The following is a 25976-nucleotide window of genomic DNA, read 5'->3' on the forward strand; positions in this document are numbered from 1 at the left end:
AGGGAGGAAAAAGGAGAGAGAGAAAAGTTTCTTCACTAAGATAATTGTATTGAAATAAAGCTATTTACCCTTTTTATTTTTACTTTTTTGCAAAGCAATCCTTCCTATTTTTTCCCTCATGACTTTCAATTCATTACTTGAGTTTAGCTACAGAGGATCCCTAAACTTTCAAAAATAACTGCCACTTGGTGATCTTTAGATCTTAAAGTTACTCATATTCAGTTGTTCAAAAGCAACATGTATGTACACAATTGTAAGTTACCTGAGAATGTTGTGTAGGTATATTCACTCAGTTTCTCTACGGAGGGAATGAATTCTCTCATTCACATAGATGAAGGTATTTTAAATAATAGTTATGAAAATTATAATTCTTTGGTTCTCTGATGAGGAGTGAATATTCTAGTTTGGATTGTTAAGTGCCTGAAATTCATTGGTTAGTTCTCATGGGAGCATGTTGCTACAGGATAATTAAGATTGCTGTATGACTACAGTGACTTCATACATAACTTTTAGGACTCACACCTCATATAAAACATTAAGTAACCAGAAATTTTAAAAACTAGTATTTTTCTTGCCTCACGGTATTCTGTCCTGAATGTTATCTACAAGTTTTTCCTTTGCAAGTTTCTATACTTTGCCCCTTTCTCAGCTTCGATGAGACTTCCTTAGAGGAAACTCCTCTGACCCTGGAGACTTGTGCGGCTGCCTCTAGTTTTCACTCTCCGGGTACCTACTTTTCTCACTAGTAGTACTTAGGTTATCACAAGTATAGCATAATTGTTACCTCTGTGACTAGTTTTCTGTGTTTCCCCTGGCACATAGCCCCAGTACTATGCAACATTCATGTAATTTTCTTGAGAAAATATAAACCCATAGTAACAGAGAAAGATTAAATAGTGTGAAACTTAAAATAAGACACTTAGTTTCTTTTGCAGCTGGAAGGTTTTAGAATTTTAGACAGGCATGTCTGCATTCAGACTCTTGAACCAAGATGTATTTATTGCACTAGATCCCAGTTTTTTGGGTTATCCAGTCACGGTAGGCTGTCACTCGAGTGTATACTCCTGGCTTATCTGGCAGACCACATTGATACCCCCAGCTTACTATCCCCACGATGAACCAGTGTTGCCGTGAGTCTTCTTGTACTAGAGGGCCACCAGAGTCACCCTGAAGGAAATAGAATGAGAGATTATTTAAACTTGAAGACAACCCCAAAGAATGAAGAAGTTTATTTCTATGATAGTAGAAATCACATACATAATGACAGAAAAGTTAGTCTTACATTTCTTGTTGAAATGCTATATACTAAGTCATGCAAAAATTAAAAAAATCCTCCGAGTACACATGTTGTTCCTTCAGCAAGTATGAGAAGATGAGAAGCACATCTCCTAGACTTCGCCAGCCTGCTACCCCGACCAGGCTCCCCTCCTTCAGGGGGTTACCCCTGACTTCCACCTTTCCTCCCCAGTGTCACCCCTTCTAGCTTTGGGCTAGATTATTTTTTACTGTCAGTGCTCTCACACCCTGTGTATATCTCCTTCATTGCTACTTCTTTATTTTATGCAAGCACATTTGCATGCCTTTTGAATTTACTCCCACTGAGTCAGCTCCCCTCGTTGTAGCAGTTGCACATCTCTGCAACCCTCACTGCATTTATGATATTGTTCAGTATCTATTTTTCAGGCTATACTGTAAGGTTCATCAGGGAAGGGAGGCATACATGTTCTGGACACTGCTATTCTCTAAGCATCTAGCCCAAAGGGAAGGCTAAGAATATATTTATTGAATGAACATGTTTTTAGAAATCTCATTTATCTTCCTATTCATAGCATAATGCATAGTGTTTCATGTATAGTATTGATATATCAAAAATATCCTTTTGGTGAATAATGGAAAAGAAATTTATATGGCAATGAATAAAGCATTCCTTATGAAATGTTTATGAGCCACTTATAATATTGATAATAAATCAACCAACTAAATATTTTTACATGTAATAGTCCATATGGAGAGAAAAATTGGTATATCTTCCATGTTGCATGATGAGTTAAGTCTGAGGTTCTTGAATTGGTCTAGGTTTTAATCCTCTACTTAATAACTATGTGATTTCCAGTAAGCCACATAACAGCCCTCTGTATTTCAGCTTCTTCCTCTGTAAATAATAATTTTATGTGTTTAATAGAGTTTAACACACCTAGCACTCTGAGTACATCCTGCTAAATGGTCAGTACTAATAAAAGTCAGCTATTAGCACCAGCTATGCTTATAGAATAGTTTGGTATTCGTTTGACTGCTCTTCGTAGTTAGTTCTTCCATGAGTGCTTAATCACTGGTTTATATGGGGAGAAGGGTTTAGTGTCTGAATCACCAGCTTGCATGACAGTCCCTGTGTGGAGCCGATTGGCTCCTGGGTCCTTTAGATAATGCATATGTGCTCCAGTTTGCCAGTTCTTAGCACTTTCCCATCACTGTGTTTTTCTGCTATTTCTTCTATAGTAAGAGATTTCTCTACAAAACATGCTACCAAGAGAGGGCAAGCAAATACTAAACTAAGAGGGACTTAGTTTAATAGATGCAATGTTTCCTATATTTGGCCAGCTCTATCGCCTCACTGAACAGACATTTAGGCCTGTGTTCTCTCTTCTAAACCATTCACCTGCTGAGCTCAAGTGATGTTGTATAAGTACAAAGTCTGGCACATAGAAATTAAGTGATGCAATTAAAAAGAATGAATGAACAAAAACAAATAGGATCTCATAAATTCTTACATAAAGTGCTATTTTGAGACATAAACTCTAGGCATTATAGTATTTTAGCTGAAAATCAGTGAGGCCCAGAGTGGAACATGCAGGAAAATTTCATATAAGAATCTGTGAAATCTAGACATTTAGGGTGATATTATGTTGTATCTCAGATGGTAAAGAATCTGCCTTCAGTGCAGAAGACCAGGGTTCGATCCCTGGGTCGGGAAGATCCCCTAGAGAAGGGAATGGCAATCCACTCCAGCATTCTTGCCTGGAGAATCCCATGGACAAAAGGAGCCTGGCAGGCTACAGTCCATGGGGTCACAAAGAGTTGCCCACAACTGTGCAACTAACACTGCTACTACTACTATGTCTATCATGGTAAGACATGCTAGTAAGTGCTTATAAACTTGAACAATGACATGGATAAGGTTGTTTTGAACTTACCTGGCATGCGTCCACTCCACCTTCAGGTAGTCCAGCACATAGCATTCCAGACAGGACGGCTCCATTATAACCAGCTGGTGCATTACATACAGTATTACTTATTATATTGACCCGTCCTTGTTTTAGATCTGGAACTGTGCTGCCTGTTAAGTATAAAGGGAGAAATAAAATGGACTTCAGGGTAGATGAATTAATGAAGCTATGGTGAATATAGGAAAGAATATTTGTACTCCAAATATATCTCTTATTCAGCAAAGAAGGCTACTGAAGATGTCCTGGGAGTCTTTTTCTTAGCAATGATTTCTGCATTAGAGACGGATAACCCCTTTACATACATCAGTATCTTTGTTTTGTTTGTTTTATTTTAGCTTTGTCATATAGTGCCCCTTAGGGAAAAGCGTCTGCTTCCTTAAAATAGATTAGTACTCTGAAATATCCACTGAGTGATTCTGAATTAGAAAATTACATGTTGAGTAACCTTTAATCTAGTAACAAAAGAGTAACCAATCTGGTTTCAAGGCTAAAGAATGAATTTATTGCATATTGATGTTTCTTCACAATGGCATTGCCATTTTTTCTTATTGGCACAAATTTTATCTATTATACCAAATTACTTTGGGCCATGAAAATACAATGAACTTTTTTTTAGGACAATGAGGCTTTTGTTTTATTCCTTGGAGAGATGGTCTACAACATGGGTAGAAACATGCACATATTGTTAATTCTACCCTTCCACTCCCTAGCTGATACTCTTGTTTTCCCTTTGGTCATATTTGCTCTTTCATGTCATCCTTATTTTTTATCTGATTTTATTCACTTCAAAAACAAGTGTGAAAAACACTTGTGTACACACAATTTCTTGCTGTAAAGGCAGAATTTTATTTCATTTCAGAATAACTTAAATGGCTGGTAATACCTTAAAAGTTGTTAAAACCCTTAAAGGATACCGATCCAAATTCTATCTTAAATTTTTAAAATTTTCCTTTTAGGGGAGCCACTTGAGTCCTTATAGAGTCTCTGGATCATTGGAGAACTCATATTTCTTCGTCACTTCCTTTCACATTTCCCTATTACTATATTTGAGAATTCCCTATAGTTTCTAGGGACAGCACTTTCCTTTGCTGAGGGAACTCCTTGTTAGGATGATCAAACTGTAGGATGGTTCTCTCTGTAGAAACCTGCCTTTAAGGTGTCCCTTCATTAGAAAAAATGCATAGTGGCAAGTACCAGGAGATATAGCTGTTGTCTTTGTTTTGATTTTTCCTGAGATACTTACCGCTATAACTCTGAGATCCCCATCCTGTTACATAAGCAGTGGAACCAGGTGAAATGGCCTGGTTAGCCTCTGGGAGACACACTGTATGAATATATCTGTCAAAGGTGACTTCTCTATCAAGTTGTACAAGTGCAATATCGTTTTCATGAGTTTCAGGTTTATAATTGTCATGGATTAAAATACTGCTTACTCCTACTCTCTGTAGAGGAGATATTGTGGAAGTACCAAAGGTGGCAATCCATTGGCGAGGATCAGAGTAGCTAAAAAATATGAAAACATGCTATTTGAATAGAGAACTTGTGAGAATTTCAAATGTTTATGTTTTGTGTTTGTCATCCAGCCCTGCGGCACCCCCCCCCCCCCGCCCCATCTAGGAACTATTTGATCAACATTTCTTTGGGATCTATTTCTGTAACTCTTTACTGGCACAATGATTATTGGTCTAAAGAAACACAGAAATGCTTTAACAAACATATCGTGGGGGTGATGAACATCCTGGTGTTCTGTTATTCCAGTGAGGATATCCTGGTACTTTGATGAACACTAGTATAGCAAAATTTTTCTTTTATTTTTCCCTTTTCTACATCCTTCCATTTAAGCAACTAAGAAGTCTGAAACAATATTCACTTTAGTTTTAACTGATTCCTTCTGTTATTTTTTTCCTTTCCTTTAGGCAGAAGCTCCATTTAAAGAGTAGTGATGAATGAGCTCCTTGTCTTATCAGTGGATAAATGATTTTTCTGTACTAAAATATGTTGCTTGTTGAAGATTTTGGTGCATATGTTTGTGTGTATGAATACACAGAGAGAGAGAGAGCACTAATATATACAAAATGTAAGGCATTATCTTTATGATCTAGGAATAGGGACTTTTTGCCAAACTCCCAAAATACAAACTGAACAGTTAAGAAGAATGAATTTCATGAAATCAATATTAAGTGTGCCAAACATAGAGCGCAAACTAATGGTTACTAGGGGGAGAAAGAGGGGGAGGCACAAGATAGGGCAGGGGTTAAGAAATATAAACTGTTGTGTATAAAATAAATAAACTATAAGGGTATATTGTACAACACAGGGCATGTAGCCAATATTTTATAATGAATGGAGTATAACCTTTAAAAACTGTGAATTACTATGTTGTGCACCTATAACTTATATAATATTGTACATCATCTATACTTCAGTAAAAAGGTCTGTAACATGCTTTTGAACTGTGGTATTGGAGAAGACTCTTGAGAGTCCCTTGGACTGCAAGGAGATCCAACCAGTCCATTCTGAAGGAGATTAGCCCTGGGATTTCTTTGGAGGGAATGATGCTAAAGCTGAAACTCCAGTACTTTGGCCACCTCATGCGAAGAGTTGACTCATTGGAAAAGACTCTGATGCTGGGAGGGATTGGGGGCAGGAGGAAAAGGGGATGACAGAGGATGAGATGGCTGGATGGCATCACTGACTCGATGGACGTGAGTCTGAGTGAACTCCGGGAGTTGGTGATGGACAGGGAGGCCTGGCGTGCTGTGGTTCATGGGGTCGCAAAGAGTCGGACACGACTGAGTGACTGAACTGAACATTAAAAAAGCAAATCAATTAAAAGATATATAAAACTAAAAACAAAATTAACTGCACCATAGATATATTTATCAGATGAATAAAAAAACCATGAGAAAATACTTGCAATGTTTAACATCTAAAATTTTTGTAGAATAAACAGAATTCTATAAACCAACAATAAATGGAAAGAGAACCATTATAAAATGAACAAAAATATTAATAGGCATTTATGGGAGGAGAAGGCCAAACAGCCAGTAGACATGAAAAATACTCAAACTCGTAAGTGGAGAAGTGAAAATTATAACAGTAATGAGCATCTAATGTATATTCACAAGAATAGAAAAAATTAAAAAAGAATAATATTGTGTTGGTGATAAAGAAGTTCAAACTCTTTTGCATTAAATGTGAAGATACAAAATTCTGGAAAGCACTGCAGTGTATTTAGCACACTGTATATACACTTCTGGGTGCATGTGTCAGAGAAATTCCTGAAGGTTTATTTGTTGTTGTTCAGTCTCTCAGTCATGTCTGACTCTTTGTGACTCCATGAACTGCAGCATGCCAGGTTTCCCTGTCCTTCGCCATCTCTTGGAGTTTGCTTAAACTCATGTCCATTGAGTTGGTGATGCCATCCAACCATCTTATCCTCTGTCGTCTCCCTCTCCTTCTGCATTCAGTCTTTCCAGCGTCAGAGTCTTTTCCAGTGAGTTGGCTCTCTGCATCAGGGGGCCAAAGTATTAGGGAGCTTCAGCTTCAGCGTCAGTCCTTCCAGTGAAAATTCAGGGTTGATTTCCTTAAGGATTGACTGGTGTGATCTCTTTGCAGTCCAAGGGACTCTCAAGAGTCCTCTCCAACACCACAGCTCAAAAGCATCAATTCTTTGGCACTCAGTCTTCTTTATGGTCCAACTCTCACATCCATACATGACTACTGGAAAAACCATAGCTTTGACTATATGGACCTTTGTTGGCAAAGTGCTGTCTCTGCTTTTGAATATGCTGTCTAGGTTTGTCATAGCTTTCCTTCCAAGGAGCAAGTATCTTTTAATTTCATTGCTGCAGTCTCCATCTGCAGTGATGTTATGAAGGTTTATAGAGAGGCACATATGCAGGCATGAGAAAAAGTTGTATGTGCTGCAATCTGTGGCTGTGGGAAGTTGGCGCAGCCTAGCTAGATGAAAGGATATGGTGGATGTAGTTGTGGACCAGATTAAAATTGCAAGGGTTGAGCAAAAACATTAAGGAACAATATGAGACTTATACACAGTTTTACTTATATAAATTAAAGAAGCACACACACAAACTAAAGGTTTTACAGGTAATTGCATATTTAAAGACACATGTCAAATATTTGGGTGAGGCCTATGGGGGCAGGGAAGGCATTAGAATTGGACTTCAGGTATGACAGGAGAAAAATAAAATGAGAGAAAAGTCTTATACAAACTGATGAAAATAAGGTTCTGTGAATCGGAAGCTGATAATTCAACATGCTCTTAAGGTTGAATAAAAACAAAATACAACCAAATAATTTGAGAGTTTTGTGGAGTTTTGATAGTGGAATTATATGAAAAAATAGAAATTATATATATTGTCCAGGAGATACTTTTGTGAGGTATAGCAATTTGCAGAAGAGTAAGTGCTAGTTAGAAATTCTAAAGAAAAAATATTTGACAACAAACAAATACATGGTTTTTTTTTTTTTTTTTTTACGCTAAACTTCTTTTACTCAGGTCATTTTAGTGAAGATGCTAAAAGGTACTCTTCTTCTCTGTCTGCCTCTCTCCCACCCTTCTTTTCCTTTATTTAAGCAAGGTTTGGAACCAGTTGAATTTATGAACCTTATCTGTGTTGCACATTGGCAGTGTTATACTTAGTATCTCTAGTACTATGTGATTGATTGATACCCTCTAACACAGACGTAAGTATTCGCTGAAACAACTAGGGCATGATAAGATGGATAGGGAACTGCAGTCTTACCTTCTGAAGCAGTGAGCTGCTGACAGGATATACCTATTACTGATCAAGGCTCCTCCGCAGTGGTGAGAACTGCTCCACTGTAGACTGACTTGCCATGGCCAGTCTCCTTCCTCAGCTTTAGTGCCTCCCATGATTCTCTCTTCAGACAAGTTTATCAGGTCTGAGCGGACCCCACATTCTAATGGGAAAGGGAAGTAATGTGGCTAGGAAGATCATGATGCTTACATCTGGGAGATGCTGTAAGAGTTTCACCATAATTTATGACTTTTATGTCTTTTTTTTTTTTTAGGACATGCTAGGCTTTCCAAAAGCATGATCAATATGTTATACTTTTAGAATACTTATCTGACTGTTACCTATAGACTTCACTTTAGAGAACATTTCTGAACTTGATTGTCATGGAGGCTTCAAATTGTGGAGCAGATTCAGAGTTCTTTGGAATTTGTCATGAGTGGGGGTTAAGGTAGGTCAGTGCTAGAGGAACTAGCTGAGGCCACAGGTTCCCTGGGGAATATCCATCTTCTCAATAGCCTTGCTACTCAAAGTGTGTTCTGTGGACTTGCAACATGAGTGTCCCCAAAGAGCTTGATAGAAATGTTGGCTCTGTGTGGAAACAATCTAAGTGATTATCAGTAGATGTGTGGATTAAGAAACAGTGTGGTATATATGCATGTAGAAACATGCACACACATTGGAATGTTTTTCAGCCTTAAAAAGGAAGGAAATCTGGTCACTTGCAACAACATGAATGAAACTGTAGGGTATTGTCCTAAGGAAATAAGCCAGACAAAGGCAAATACTGCATGGTATCACTTCTATGTGGAAATTAAAAAAAAAGCCAAACACCTAGAAACAGTAGAAAGTGGTTGCCAGGGTGTAGGGGAAAAAGGAAGAGTTTGGTTAAAGGATATAAACTTTCAGATATAAGCTGAATAAGGTCTGAGAATCAAATGTATAACATTATGACTACGTCTGACAGCTCTGTATTATATAATTGAAATTTACTAGAGAGTAGAACTTAAATGTTCTTGCCAAAAAAAAGGGAGAGAGGTAATAAATACATGAGGTGATGAATGTGTTAATTAGCTAGATGAGGGAACTCTTTTCATAATATATACATGTATCAAATCATGACATTGTACACTTTAAATATATTACAATTTTATTTTCAGCTGTACCACAATAAAGATGAACAACAACAAAAAGAAATGTTGACTCTCAGACCCACATTAGGGAACAAATCAAAAATTACAGTTTTCCTCCAACTTTACTAAGGAATTGACAAATAAAATTGTATATATTTAAAGTGCACAATGTGATGATATTATATACAAATACACTGCAGATGATTACCAAGTTCAAGATAATTAACACATCTAACACCTCACACATGCATTAATGGGCATGTCACTTAGCTGTGTCCAACTCTGAGACCCTATGGACTGTGGCCCGCCAGACTCCTCTGTCCATGGGATTCTCCAGGCAAGAATACTGGTGTAGGTTGTCATTCCTCCTCCAGGGGAACTTCCTGACCCAGGGATTGAACCCCGGTCTCCTGCATCTTTGCACTGGCAGGTGGATTCTTTACCACTGAGTCACTTGGGAAGCCCACAGTACCTAACACAGTTAACTCATTTTTGTGTGTATGTTTGGTGAGAATACTTATGACCTACTCTCAGCAGCTTTCAAATGTATAATGCCATATTACTAACTAGAGTCGCCAAGCCATACATTAGGTTCCCAGAACTTCTTAGCAGCTGTATTTAACAAGTGATTCATGTGCCTGGTGACATTAGAGGGAAACTGCTCTTATCATGAAGCCTGTGGTGGTAATGCAGTTCATCACGGACGACCCAGTCCACATCCATAACTGATTCTATCTTACCAAATGGGCCCTAGAAAAGGAATTACTTTAGGTCCACAGAATATTCTCGAGGGTGATTGAGGGTTTTTAAGTATCTAGATTAGGTTTATTTAAACATCTTAAGAAAGCCCATAACACTCCAGTGGCCAAAGCTGAAATGCGCTGGAGTGGGCTTGATCACTCAACTCCTACTTTCATGGTTTATTTCCTCTTGGTTAGTATGTTACTAAGAAATGTAGAGGTAAATCACCATGAAAAATTTCTGTTGCTGACCAGCTCTAAGGTAAGTGATATGACTTCAATAGGATGCCATCCAAAGGTATTTATTTTCCAACAGATCTCCCAGATAGAGGAGGAATAGACTTCTATTAAGAATATAAATAGCATATAGGTTCCTTTGCTGCATACTCCAAGGAAGTTCTCTAGTAAATTATTTTGTCCATGGGATTCTGCAGGCAAGAATACTAGAGTGGGTTGCCATCCCCTTCTCCAGGAGATCTTCTCGACCCAGAGATCGAACCCGGGTGTCCCAGTTGCAAGTGGATTCTTTACCATCCGGGCCACCAGGGAAGCCCCTAGTAATTTATTTAAGCACATTCTAATAAAAAAGAAGCATTAATTATTAAAATAAATATACATGAAGTTGAAAAACACCCATAGAGGAAGTATTAACTTATATTACTTAAGTATCTGAGATAGGCCAGCTATCAAGATATATTAGGAGAAGGCAATGGCACCCCACTCCAGTACTGTTGCCTGGAAAATCCCATGGATGGAGGAGCCTGGTAGGCCGCAGTCCATGGGGTTGCACAGAATCGGACACGACTGAAGCGACTTAGCAGCAGCAGCATATGTCTGCTATCCTAGCCTGAGAGTATATATATAATGACATTGGAAAACCCTGACTTTTCTGTTATGTTATAGACATAAAACTCATAATGCTTTTTGTAATTTTTTTATTATACTCTATGATTAACTTAAATCTATCACAAAGCAAACTATTCTGGTAATTAGGAAAAGCTATATAAATGGTGCAGCCAAATGTAATTTGCAAGTCTGCTAAAATGCGACCATAGAATCAGGGCTGGAGAAACTTTCCAAAGTTGCCAAGAAAACTTTAATGAGACCAAACTTGATACAGAGTGGGTGGAATGGCACTAATACTTCTTCCTCCTTCTAAAAATAGGAGAAAACCTAAATATCACTTCATAGCCCAATGAGGTCAGCAGTGTCTAATTTCAACAACCTACATGAGTAAACTAAGAATACTGATACCATCTCAATAGATACTTCCTTGGCAAAGAGTACAAATCACTTGAACATTTACCCTTGTTATTTTGGTAAACCACATTTACAAAGTAATTTAAAATCTTACCTCGAGTGAACAATTGTACTGTATCCTGGCCAGTTATTGCTAGTGTTAAAAAAGAGGGGGAGTCAGATCAATACAAAAAAGACTGTATATCATTTCACATTAATCTCTTAAAGTGTAGTCCTCAGACAACCATAATCAGAATCATTTGTAGGACTGCTAAATTTAGATTCTTAGGCTCCATCCCAGACCTGCTGAGAGAATCTGAGTCACAGGCTCCAAAAACCTGCCTTTATTATCTTGCCCCAATTTGTCATTAATCACACTAAAGTTTGTGCATTAGCTTCTCATCGAACAGTTAAAAGATATTTAAAAGATATTTCTGTTCTCAAGTCACTCAGTTTACTTGGGAAAACAGAAACATAGTCACTGAGATACAAAGCAATAAATCTCTAAGAAAAATTAATTTTTCAATTATTCTAATATATATATATATAACTATATCTGTATTCCTTGACTGATATTATTTGTAGTACTGCAGGTATAACAAAATATAGGGGGTTTGCTCTCACATAATTTATAGAAGGAAATTAATTAAGGAATCATTCAAATGAATTTAAATGCAAAATAGAGAGGAGAAAGGAGAGCGTTAGTAATTCTGTCTGATTCACTGATGTTATCATGGTGAAATAATATTTGAATTGTATTTTGAATACCTAAAGGCAATTTTTCAGGCAGCCAAGAGATGAAAGGCATTCCAGGTGAAAGGTATAGTGGCACAAATGCGTGAAGATATAAGATGTTTGTGGAGCAATGAAGTCAGTAGAGAACACAAATGTTGCATGTAGGAAAGTGATGGGGGAGCACAGAAAGAAACTATGTTGGTACCAGACACTGAAGGCCTATCTAGTCCGGTTCAATTTTTGCTTGAGCTGTTTCCTCTGAATGTCCTAGAGCCATCGCAAACTCAATGTCATCAAATTTTAGCCCCAATTTACTACTTCCCTGGTGGCTCAGATGATAAACAATTTGCCTGCACTGCAGGATCAAACTGCAGGTTTGATCCCTGGATTGGAAAGATCCCCTGGAGAAGAGACTGACAACCCACTCTGATATCCTTGCCTGGAAAATCCCATGGACAGAGGATCCCAGTGGGCTACGGTCCATGAGGTCTCAAAGAGTTGCACACGACTGAGCCACTAACACACACACACACACTCTTAGTAAATGACATCACTCCCACCAATAGCTAGAAATCTGAAATGGTCTCTAACTCCTTTCTCATTATTTCCCACATCTTATTGGCTTCCGAATTTTGTACCTTCCAGCATCTAACTATCCTTTGAATTAGCCCCATCTTTCCCATCCCTTTAGCTTCTACTTGAGTACATGCTTTCATCATTCGACACCTATATTCTTTTTTTTTTTTTTACACCTTTACTTTTAACAATAGCCTTCATCCTGCCTATATGCCCTGGACAATTATCTATATTTTCTGAGTGGGGACAATAAAAGGATCTATAGTATGTGGTTGTTGTGGGAATTAGACAAACTTGAATAAACATCAGCAAGTCAGGCAGGACACAGCCACCCACAGAGCTGGAGCAGTCTTGGAGGTCCTTGCTGTGCTAAGCATGAACTCTGTAGTTTCAGGGTCAAGAGCTGGGAGTCCAGGATAGGGATAGGAGAATTTGGAGGGGTTAGAGAGGCAACTTTGTGGGCCTGGTGTAGTGGTTATTTGCCAACAGATAGGAAAGAATTTCATTGTTTTAACCGCTGGTAAAATTATAACAAGTGTATGCCGATTAACTACTAGTCCAATATAGGAGTCACCAAAACCCTTTAATCTGGAGCTTATTATGAGGTGAATCATGGTTTCTTAAGAGAGTAGTACATGACAAAGTTGGAGGAGTGTTTATACATGAATTGAGTAATTTCTTTTTTAAAAGTTATGTGACAAATATTAATAGAGTACTTATTATGTACTAGATACTGAGTAAGAGAAGTAAGGAGGATTAACAAGGCAGACTGGTTCTTGTCTTCAGAAAACTTAGAGTAGTATGAAGACAATACAAACTCATGGAAACAAGTTTGTAGTTTCAATTATGATAAATGCTGTGAAGGAAAATGAAGATGTCTGTGACAGAGATAAACAATTTAGTAGTGGAAGTCAGAAAAGGCTTACATTAGAAAGAAATGATCCAGATGATACTTGACCAGATGCAAGGGAGTGATCTAGGAAGTGTTATAAGAAACTGGACCAATGTATGCAAAGGCTTGGGGCAGGAAGGAGAGAATCTTTACAGATGGAGAAGGTAAAGGTGTGGTCAGATTGTAGTAAATGAGGAAGAGAATAGCATAATAAATGGCTGCAGGGGTAAGCATGAATGAGATCATACGGTGTTTTAGATGAAATCACCGTATCATTTATTGTCCAAATCAGAGCATGTAAAGGGTAATATTAATAATGGTTCTTACACAATTGACATGGTCCCCATTACTGTCCTGAGTAAACCAGGAAATATGGTATTCTGCTTACAGGTGGTGTTTTTGTTTCATTTTGTGGGAATACATGGGAGACTTTTAAGCAAGATTGTATTTATATTTTAAAATATTTCCTTGATCAATATGTGGACAGTACATTGGAAGGGCTGTGAAAGTAAAGAAAGAGTGTAGCTTGGAGGCTAGTGCAGTTGTTCAAGTAAGAAATGATGCTGGCTTGGACCACAGTGATCGCAATAGGGATGGAAAACAATGGAACTAGAATTCCATTCCAGGCAGAAGTAGTGTGGATTTTCAGAGAGGAGATAGAGATATTGTTAAATCTAATTTCCTTCTTTATTCTACAAGTATTTACCAGACACCTTCCAATTACATACTTTTTTCTCAATGAGGTGGATCATAAATTAAACTGTTCTCTGACCTTGAACAGCTATTTACCATTCTTATTACATAATTACACATTGAACATCTGACAGCAATGTCCCTCATAAGGAATATTGAGAGGGGAAAAACAATAAAGAATTTTTAGCAAATAAAAGTTATGATATGAATATGATTCTTTAAAACATCAGAATATTTTATATTAGAGACCTATATATTACATTTAACTTCATAGTAAGTTGTTTTCACAAAATTTAATTCAGGAAAAAAGAGTCCCTCATTAAATAAAAAATATGAAATAGAACTTGTAGAGGGATACACTGAAATGAAATGGTATATAAAAAAATGATACTTACGTATTAACTGAGTTGGATGCATGTCCAAGTCTTCAGAGTTATTTGGCATTTGGTGTAAAATAGACTCAATTCTGCTTTTCATTGATGCTTCATTGATTCTTCTGGTGAATTTAAATTTCATGATAATATCTGCTATCACATCATTGCCACTTTGCCTGAATAGCCATAAAAATATTTTTAAGTGTACAATTATGATAATTTTCTGTTCTTTTTACATCTTCTTCTTGATTAGGCATTTAAAAAATTACTTAAGAAATTTAACATTAGAACAGATTCACACACAGTGTTTGTATATGTAATGATATATCACAATGGTATCCTACAAACCCTTGATTTCAGTGCATAGGACACTGTACGCAGCATTCAGGATAGCTTGTTTTTGAAGTCAGAATGCCAGAGTTTGCGTACCAACTCTACCATTTACTGTTGGACTTTGTGGCTTTTTTTTTTTTTCTTCTTAACCTATGTCGGTCTCCACATTAAAATGGGTTATCAAGAAGGTTATATGAATTAATATATATAAAACTTTGGGAAGAGTACATAGCATACAGTAGGAGTCCAGAAACAGACTCATAGACATGTATAACAACATATTATAGAAGTAGTATCACAAATCTGAAGGAAAATAAGTTGTGCAAGAATCTCTGCTTATACCACACACAAACAAAGCATTTGAATGTGAACAGCACAAATTTAAAACTTACAAGCAGGTATGAGAGAATGTCTTTATATATAGGAGAGGGAAGGGATTCTTAAATAAGACACTTTGCAATTGATATTCTACAACAAAAGATTCCATAAACAAACTGTAAAGATAAGCTGTAGACAGGGAGAATATATTCGGAACTCAAAATAAGAAATGCTTGGTGCCTCCTATAAACACAGAATGCTTACAAATTAATAAGGAAAAGACAAACAATAGAAAAACAATTCAAAGAAGAGGGACCTTTGGTGAAAGAGAAACACGTAAATAGATGAAACAGGATTCTGTTTATACATCATTGATTTGATCTTAATAACAACTCTAAGAGTCATATCCCTTCCTCTTGGAAACTGTGAGTAACAAGCTGTCTTTTCAGAAGTCATCATCTGATTTTTTGGCCTTATTGTACCTCAGATTTTCTGATAACACAGTATTTTTTTAAAAATTAAATTAATATTTAAGTATAGCTGGGTTACAATATTGTGCCAATCTCTGCTGTACAGCAAAGTGACTCAGTTATATAAATACATTTGTTTTTTCATATTCTTTTTCATTATAGTTTATCACAGGATATTCAGTATGGTTCCCTGCAACACAGTGTATTTTAAAAGAGAAGAGGAATGAGAAAAAGTGGTGTGTGTTTATAAGGTTTACTAAACTGTCCAATATCAAGTTTGCTCCTACCATTCTTATTTCTGGACTAGTCTTTTACTACTATAAACGCTGGGCTGGATGAGCACAAGCTGGAATCAAGATTGCCGGGAGAAATATCAATAACCTCAGATATGCAGATGATACCACTCTTCTGGCAGAAAGTGAAGAACAAATAAGAGCCTCTTGATGAAAGTGAAAGAGGAGAGTGAAAAAGTTGGCTTAAAGCTCAACATTCAGGAAACGAAGATCATGGCATCTGGTCCCATCACTTTATGGGAAATAGATGGGGAAACAGTGGAAACAGTGTCAGACTTAATTTTTTGGGGGTCCAAAATCACTGCAGATGGTGACTGCAGCCATGAAATTAAAAGACGCTTACTCCTTGGAAGGAAAGTTCTGACCAACCTAGACAGCATATTAAAAAGTAGAGACATTACTTTGCCAACAAAGGTCCGTCTAGTCAAGGCTGTGGTTTTTCCAGTAGTCATGTATGGATGTGAGCGTTGGACTATAAAGAAAGCTGAGTGCAAAAGAATTGATGCTTTTGAACTGTGATATTGGAGAAGACTTTTGAGACTCCCTTGGACTGCAAGGAGATCCAACCAGTCTATCCTAAAGGAGATCAGTCCTGGGTGTTCATTGGAAGGACTGACATTGAAGCTGAAACTCTAATACTTTGGCCACCTGATGTGAAGAGCTGACTCATTGGAAAAGATGCTGATGCTGGGAAAGATTGAAGGCACGAGGAGAAGCGGACGACAGAGGATGAGATGGTTGGATGGCATCACCGACTCAATGGATATAAGTTTGGGTAAACTCCAGGAGTTGGTGACGGACAGGGAGGCCTGGTGTGCTGTGGTTCATGGGATCGCAAAGAGTCATACACGACTGAGTGACTGAACTGAACTGAACTGATGTTGTTCTTCACTCACCAGTCCCACTAGACTGCTTTCAGTTTTTCACTCTTTTTAACCTCAAAAACTTCATACATAAGCTATTCTTTCTGCCTGAAATACACATAAACACACTCACACCACTTTTTTCCTCTTCCTCTTCTGTTTTAAAATATATTGTGTTACACATGTATGTATATGCACATATAATGTTATACATACAGACATAATATATGTTTATATATCGTAGGGGTAAGGAGTGGCAGTTAGAAGAACATTAAGCAAGTACTATGTTTAGCTTTATCATTTCAAAAAAATCTTACTGGTTGCTATGTAAAATGTGGAATGGAGCAAGACTAGAGGAGAGGAGATGCATTAGGAGGTGGTGTAAGTCCAGAAGAGAGATGACTGAGGACAGTGTGTGTGAAGTTATGGATCTTAAACATTTTAAGAAACAGAACTTTGAAGCTTAGATGATCGTATGTATGGGTTGAGGGAGAGACAGGAATTAAAGAATAACTCATATTTCTTTCTTGAGCAACTAGGTTGAAGGTAAACCACTGACAGAGGTAGACAACACTAAATGAGGAACGTATTTTATTGGGGACAGAGGATAGGTTCAGGTCAGGATGTATTAAAGTTGTGTTATCTGCAAGATAGCCATATTATGATATCAAGTAGATGGCTGTATATGTTCACAGCTAGAGATGAGAAAAGAGGTCTGGCCCCAGAGATACAACTTTGATAATAATTAGCATATAGGGGGAAGTTCAGTCGCTCAGTTGTGTCCGACTCTTTGCAACCCCATAGAGTGCAGCACACCAGGCCTCCCTGTCCATCGCCAACTCCTGGAAGTTCACTCAAACTCATGTCCATTGAGTCAGTGATGCCATCCAGCCATCTCATCCTCTGTTGTCCCCTTCTCCTCCTGCCCTCAAGTCTTTCCCAGCATAAGAGGCAGGGAAGCCCCTAAAAGGAGCTTCAGTGTGATGAGAGGCTTACTGCACAGTCAGACATTTGAGGAATGTAAAAAGAAAGAATAAGAGCTAACAAAGAAAACTGAGAAGAAATAACTGAGAAGTAAAAGGAAAATCAGAGTGTAGAGGGTCGTGGAAACCAAGGGATGGCACTATTTCAAAAAAGAATAAAAGCTCAACAGTGCTAAATTCTGTTGAGAGGTTCAAGAAGAGGACTGATATAGTTTTTTTGGAATTTGTGATTCAAATGTCATTGTTGAACTTGGGAAGGACAACTAGTATTTTGTGGTGAGATCAGAAGCCAGAGGGCAGTAGATTGAGCAGTAAGTGGGAAGTGAACAAAAGGAAAAGAAATACAGATTCAGTTCTACAAGTATTGCCAGCTAGTGGCTAGTACAGAGACTTGCTCAAGGGAGTACTAAGGTGAATGTGCACTGAACTGACTGAAATACATTTTGAAACAAACTCTTCCCATGAATTCTTCTTACTTTTCGAGCTCCTCAGCAAAACTTAATTGACCAGAGCACCATGCTTGTACTTAACTAGGTGACTCTACCAAGAATAAGAAAAATTAATCTTTTTGTGTTGTTAGTATTTGAGAAAGAATTAGTATCATTTCTCTTTCTTCTGAAGAATTTTTTTACATTATTTGAAGGACTGAGCAGCGTGGACATTTGAGACACTAGTGGTAGGGCCAGTCACTTTTACTTTCACTTCAGTAAGGGTAACTATTTTAGTTGGGAGAGATATCACATCACATCTCATCACATCACAAGAATAGGTTTGTATTCCATTCAGATAGAAATAGAAAATAATAAATATGCATGCTGCTACTTCCCCTATTACTGATTCATCTCAGACATGTCTGTATCTGGCCACAGCATCCTTTAAAACATTCCAGGGAGACAAAAACTGAAAAGCCACTTTTGATGTTGGTTTAGCATTCCGATATTGGATGAATATGCCCAGGATCACAGCATTGCACATATCCACAAGGCACTGTTTGCACAGACTGCATTGTGAATAGTATCCCCTGAATTTATAAATAGCCTTGTTACTGTACCATCACCCAACTCTCTTCCTTTTCTCATGAAGAATTGAAGTAACAGTCATTCACGTTACTAGATATATAGACCATATGTGATAATTTGACATTGTTTTCTAAGCTGCCCAAGATACTGTTTTCATGATATTGCAACACATTGTATGAATGTCTCTTTCATTATCTATGCTATGAACAAAGTCAAATGAAGCAAATTGTATCTAGGCTTATATATATACTGTAGTTCCACTTACCTCAGTTTGACAACATGAGCTTTGATGAACTGATTTTTTAAATCTGACTCTTTGAATGTTTTGGTAATCTGTAGAAAAGGAAAAAAAAAAAAAACCTTTCTGTAATTACAGTTCTTTCTCTCCTTCCTCTTTCCAACACTGAAACATGGGACTATGCTAATGAGGAATATAGACTGGAGTTTTTTTAGTTCAGTTTAGTTCAGTTCCACTTTAGAACACCTGGGATCGATTTAGACAAGCTAAAAACCTTCTGAAGCAGGGTCTGTTCTTCATCTATTACACAAAGATAATAATGGACAGGATGCATTTTCACTAGAGGCCATTCTAAACACAGCAGACATTTTGCTCAATGAGAGCTCATGTTATGTGATTTTGTGGCTCTTTCTGAAGAGGTTGGGGCATGAGCTAACCCAACACTATACAACTTACACTGTGATCCTGCAGCAACTGTTCTTAAATAGGTTAAAACCAGATTAAAATGAGGAGCAATGGAGAGCCTGATGAGAAGGAGGAAGAGAAATAAAGGATGGTCTTTTCCTTATTGTTTCTGATTAATGCCTAAACATCTTAAGTTATTTTTAACATCAGTTGTTATTTCCTGACCTAACTTTAATCTTCCCCCTGAATCATTGCTCAGTGCCAGCAAGGATGGTTCTCTTGAGGTATAAGGTTTAGCTTCACAGAGAACAAGTAGTGATTCTGTAACTGGAACAGTTCTACCAAGATGCAGGGTGAGATGTACTAAGCCATCATATTGTGGAGTGGATTCTGTTGGCTAGTACTGTGAGGTTGGACCAAGGTTGAGGTGAACCTGAAGAAGTTCAAATGGGGAAATTAAGTAGCATGCTGAATATTACATTAAGCCAGGATTTGAAGTCAATTCTTGAGACTGTAAAGTTTACATAATCTCTGTCATACCATATTATATCTTACTTTTTCATTATCCATTTCTTTAGGCTGATATTGAACCAACCAGTTGTTAGAAAATATGATAACTTTTTTTCTTTCTAGAAGTCTTAAACATTTTTAAGAATTATGAGGCTTTTGATTTTATAAAAATAATTTCCTTTTTTAAAAATTCAAGAATTACTAGTAAGTGTTAAGAAGAAAGCAAAAAGTCAACCAAAATTCTATGATCTAGAATTATAGGATGCTACCATTTGGTCAGCCATATTCTAGTTAACTTTGTAGAAGGATGGGTTTTAATGTGTTTGTTTATACGGTATATTGTAGGAGGTAGTTTAGTAAACTGATTTAACTTTAATATTACTTGACTTTAACAGAAGTAGAAAGAATTGACCTAAAACTGAAGGAATTGCTAAAATTTAACCAAATGTTTCTTGTAATTATATTTCATGATTTGATATTGTACCAGCACAGGCTAGACTTGACCAAAGGGTTAAATTTAATTATTACATTTTTGCTATGTAGAAAATATTGAGGTAATTTGGTGAAGATAATAAGCAACATAAAGAAAGTTGATTAATTGGCTGATATCCATATACGAGGATAAAAGAAGAAGCCTATGGCTAAGATTCTGTATTTCATAGAGAACATGAAAATTCTGTGGACTCTTTCATTCAGTTCAGTTCAGTTCAGCTGCTCAGTTGTGTCCGACTCTTGGCGACCCCATGAATCACAGCACGCCAGGCCTCCCTGTCCATCACCAACTCCCGGAGTTCACTCAGACTCACGTCCATCGAGTCAGTGATGCCATCCAGCCATCTCATCCTCTGTCATCCCCTTCTCCTCCTGACCCCAATCCCTCCCAGCATCAGAGTCTTTTCCACCGAGTCAGCTCTTCGCATCAGGTGTCAAAATATTGGAGTTTCAACTTTAGCATCAGTCCTTCCAATGAACACCCAGGACTGATCTCCTTTAGGATGGACTGGTTGGATCTCCTTTCAGTCCAAGGGACTCTCAAGAGTCTTCTCCAACACCGCAGTTCAAAAGCATCAATTCTTTGGTGCTCAGCTTTCTTCCCAGTCCAACTCTCACATCCATACATGACCACTGGAAAAAATCATAGTCTTGACTAGATGGACCTTTGTTGACAAAGTAATGTCTCTGCTTTTCAATATGCTATCTAGGTTGGTCATAACTTTCCTTCCAAGGAGTAAGTGTCTTTTAATTTCATGGCTGCAGTCACCATCTGCAGTGATTTTGGAGCCCCCCAAATTAAGTCTGACACTGTTTCCACTGTTTCCCCATCTATTTGCCATGAATTGATGGGATCAGATGCCATGTTCTTCATTTTCTGAATGTTGAGCTTTAAGCCAACTTTTTCACTCTCCTCTTTCACTTTCATCAAGAGGCTCTTTAGTTGTTCTTCGCTTTCTGCCATAAGGGTGGTGTCATCTGCATATCTGAGGTTGTTGATATTTCTCCCAGCAATCTTGATTCCAGCTTGTGCTTCTTCCAGCCCAGCGTTTCTCATGATGTACTCTGCATATAAGTTAAATAGGCAGGGTGACAATATACAGGCTTGACGTACTCCTTTTCCTATTTGGAACCAGTCTGTTGTTCCATGTCCAGTTCTAACTGCTGCTTCCTGATCTGCATACAGATTTCTCAAGAGGTAGGTCAGGTGGTCTGGTATTCCCATCTCTTTCAGAATTTTCCATTAGAACTTATCAAATTCTTGGTAGAAAATCAGTGAACAGATGCTTGAATAGGAAGAAAATGGGCTAGGTGGGAAGTGTATACACAGGGTATACAGAGAGAAGTTAGCTTGCTCCGGGAACGTGAATGAATCTTGTAACCTTTCTTCCTCTCATTATTTTCATCTGTAAGAGGATAACAGTCCAAAGCATGTTTAAAAAATTGATCTGTGCACAGTTGGCTGCTGCAACTCCTAGAGGCTATGCATCTACTTTCAGTGAAGTTTATATACAACCTTTTGTCCTTTTCCCCTCCCTTCAAATTTATTATTTGTTTAATGAGTCAGATGAGTTTGTTTTCACACTTCTTTGGTTTTGGAACATGTATTATTGATCCTTTTATTCCAATGGGCTAAAATTAAGTAAACAATGAAAAAAGAAGTATTTTATGTTTCTCTCCTGGTTGACAATACTACCTTTGAAATATAGAATAGCCTTGGATCCTTAAACCTCAGCCATATTCATAATTGATAAGAATTGAAGTGAGATATGGATTATTGAGGTAAACTCTTACAAAGTACCATCATTAACCTGTTAACAGATGAAGTCATATGAAGGATAAAACATTATACATATTATACCTAACAGCTGTTAATATTTTTCATCTTAAGCGGGAAAAGATCTTGTTAGGTATTTCAAGAAGGTAAATCACTATCTTATTTTCAATACCTTCTTATTTGATGGAGCTTTTGTTTTCTTTTCTCTTTTAATCTTCTAAGAAGTATATTGATTTACTTAAGACATTGCTTTACCTGGCAGTGTGGCTGTAGCCAGGAATAGAAGAGTGTCAGTTTTTATTACCTAACTGTTCATTTACATGTTCATTATTGTGCATGTGTATTAATTGAGATCTTAAAGAAAAAGCAGAGTTAGCTGGTTGAAGAGGAAGGAAACAGCTACGCAGGTAGAGTGAATGGCACATAAAAAACCCTTAGGTGGGAATAAACACTCTGTGTTTAAGGAATGAAAGGGCAAGGCGATTGTAGCATAGGAAGCAAGGAGGCTAGAGTGATAGAAAGACCAGATCATGAAAGTCTTGTTAGTCTGTGAAGCATTTAGTCTTTATCTTAAATAACAGGAAGTGTTTTAAACAAGAGAGTAATAAAATCAGATTTGCAATTTGAGAACAATTTCTCTGGCTGCATCTGGATAAACAATTTGAGGTACAAAATAAGACAGATTAGTTATGGTGGTATTTTGGTACTTCATTGTAGAGGTGATGGCTTGGATAGATCTGGTGGTAGTAGATATGGAGGGAAATGAATGGATTTGAGGGGAAGAATAGGGGTAAAACCTATAGACTGGATATTTGGAATGAATGAAAGCAGTACAAAGATGAGTTTTAGGGTTTTGGTTTGGAAAACAATAAATAGCATTTTAATCAATGGGGATAGAATTATTGGAAGAAGGCTAGTATGGCATGGGGTGATCATGAGTTTGATTTGGGGACAAATATATTTGAGGTGTTTTTACATGAGCCAAGTAGAGCTATTAAGCTGGCAGTTGGGTGAAAAGGTCTGAAATACAGAAGAAAAGTTTGGGCTGGAGACAGAATGAGCCATTAGTATGTAAGTGTTGGTAGAAGTTGGTCAGGGTTGAGATCATCTAGAGACAGAAAATAGTGAGAGAAGAGGAGGGCATAGGTCAAAGAGTTGGGGAATTTTAACATTTAATGTCAGTGTAGAGGAGGATGAGACTATAAAAGGTACAGAGGAGGAATGGCCAGAGAAGCAAGATGAGAAAAACAGGTGAATGGGCAGCATGGTATCTTGGGTAAAAATCACATAATCATGGGCTTTTTCTAGTCAAATGATTTTATTTTACTAATGAATAAATTGAGAACCAGGAAAGAGAAGTGAATTATTTAATATAATAGAAAGTTCTGGGGTTATTCCACTGCTCATTAAGTATAACACTACTGACTATGAAACAAGAATAATGATGTGACTATATTACCACTGGTGAATGGTATGATTCTTATATTTGAAATCAGGAGACCTTGGTTTGAATTTTTTTTCTAGCACTTTCTGGTTGAATGGCCTTTGACATGTTTCCTAAGCTTACTATCTTTACTTACCCATCTATAAAAATAATATACCTATTATGAACTGAAGGTTAGATGATATATGTAAAAGTACTTTATATACTGTAAAGCACTATATTAGAGTATTATTCAAAGTGTTCCTACAGAAGTATAAATAAATGAGATTAACTATGGAAATCATATGTCAAAAGAATTTCAAGGGGAATTTTTCTGTGCCAGATGTTCAGTTATAAAGCCACAGTAAATAGTTTGGTACTGGTACAGGAAAAGATTAGTCAGTGAAAGAGAGGGGAATAAGGAAAAATAAAGGGAAATTTAGTGTATGATAAAAGTGGTACAACAAATAAATCCATTATGCTGTTTAATATACTGCTTTGGTACCACCACCTAGTTATTTTTTGGGGAAAAAGCTAGATTTATGTCTTATTACAAACAAATTACAGATGGATTGATAATTTTGGCTTCATAAAAAATTTAATCTATTTGGCATTAAAAAATCCTAGATTATAAATGGGGTTGAAAGTCAATCCCATTCACAAGTTAGAGAAATATATGCACATGAAAAACAGGAAAATTCTGATATTCTAAACAAGTAAATAATTTTTTTCCCAGATTTTTATGAAAACACAAATGCTCTAGTAAGAGTCATGGTCAAGGTCATGACCAGGAAATTCACAAATGAAATTATAAAAATGACATATTAATATATGGAGAGAGATTAAATCTTACTAGTAATCAAAGAGATGGAAACCAAAATAATAGTGAGACATCACTTCTTATCTGTTTGATTAGCAGCAGTAAATAAGATTTACGATGTATAGTGTTAATGCTGTGGGAAAATAAGCATACCTACTACAGTCCCAGAAAACTAACCAATCTAATCACATGGACCACAGTCTTCTCTAACTCAATGAAACTATGAGCCATGCTGTGTAGGGCCACCCAAGACAGACGGGTCATGGTGGAGAGTTCTGACAAAATGTGGCCCACTGGAGAAGGGAATGGCAAACCACTTCAGCATTCTTGCCTTGAGGAAACCATGAACAAAATGAAAAGGCAAAAAGATAGGACACTGAAAGATGAACTCCCCAGGTCAGTAGGTGCCCAATATGCTCCTGGAGATCAGTGGAGAAATAACTCTAGAAAGAATGAAGAGATGGATCCAAAGCAAAAACAACACCCAGTTGTGGATGTGAAGGTGATGGAAGCAAGTCTGATACTGTAAAGAGCAGTATTGCATAGGAACCTGGAATGTTGGGTCCATGAATCAAGGCAAATTGGAAGTCATCAAACAGGAGATGGCAAGAGTCAATGTCAACATTTTAGGAATCAGTGAACTAAAATGGACTGGAATGGGTGAATTTAACTCAGATGACCATTATATCTACTTCTGTGGGCAAGAATCCCTTAGAAGAAGTGGAGTGCCATCATAGTCAACCAAAGAGTCTGAAATGCAGTACTTGGATGCAATCTCAAAAATGACAGAACGATCTCTATTCATTTCCAAAGTAAACCATTCAATATCACAGTAATCCAAGCCTATGCCCCAACCAGTAATGCTGAAGAAGCTGAAGTTGAATGGTTCTATGAAGATCTACAAGACCTTCTAGAACTAACACCCAAAAAAGTTGTCCTTTTCATTATAGAGGCTGGAATGCAAAAGTATGAAGTCAAGAAACATCTGGAGTTAACAGGCACATTTGGCCTTGGAGTACAGGATGAAGCAGGACAGAAGCTCATAGAGTTGCCAAGAGAATGCACTGGTCATAGCAAACACCCTCTTCCAACAATACAAGAGAAGACTCTACACATGGACATCACCAGATGGTCAACACGGAAATCAGATTGATTATATTCTTTGCAGCCAAAGATGGAGAAGCTCTATACAGTCAGCAAAAACAAGACTGGGAGCTGACTGTGGCTCAGATCATGAATGCCTTATTGCCAAATTCAGACTTAAATTGAAAAAAGTAGGGAAAACCATTAGATGTTTCAGATATTACCTAAATCAAATCCTTTACGATTATACAGTGGAAGTGAGAAATAGATTTAAGGGACTAGATCTGATAGACAGAGTGCCTGATGAACTATGGACTGAGGTTCATGACATTGTACAGGAGACAGTGATCAAGACAATCCCCCAAAAAAAGAAATGCAAAAAAGCAAAATGGCTGTCTGAGCAGGCCTTACAAATAGTGTGAAAAGAAGAGAAGCCAAAAGCAAAGGAGAAAAGGAAAGATATACCCATTTGAATGCAGAGTTCCAAAGAATAGCAAGGAGAGGTCAGAAAGCCTTCCTCAGTGATTGGTGCAAAGAAATAGAGGAAAACAACAGAATGGGA

General features: G+C 37.3%; 1 protein-coding gene across 1 annotated transcript in view; it reads right to left on the reverse strand.

The window, feature by feature from the left end:
* Window positions 1-1005: 1005 nt before the first annotated feature.
* LOC129657091 (transmembrane protease serine 11D-like) overlaps window positions 1006-25976 on the reverse strand; it is a gene marked incomplete at its 5' end in the record, with an annotated part of 34577 nt that continues 9606 nt past the window's right edge. The window contains 7 exons of the mRNA XM_055587407.1: window positions 1006-1167; window positions 3192-3330; window positions 4464-4727; window positions 7994-8171; window positions 11233-11271; window positions 14409-14563; window positions 18932-18999. Coding sequence (XP_055443382.1) covers window positions 1006-1167; window positions 3192-3330; window positions 4464-4727; window positions 7994-8171; window positions 11233-11271; window positions 14409-14563; window positions 18932-18999 — 1005 coding nt within the window. The remainder of the gene's footprint in view (window positions 1168-3191; window positions 3331-4463; window positions 4728-7993; window positions 8172-11232; window positions 11272-14408; window positions 14564-18931; window positions 19000-25976) is intronic.

This window comes from Bubalus kerabau, chromosome 7 (genome assembly GCF_029407905.1).
Source record: "Bubalus kerabau isolate K-KA32 ecotype Philippines breed swamp buffalo chromosome 7, PCC_UOA_SB_1v2, whole genome shotgun sequence".
NCBI classification, from domain to species: Eukaryota; Metazoa; Chordata; class Mammalia; order Artiodactyla; family Bovidae; genus Bubalus; species Bubalus kerabau.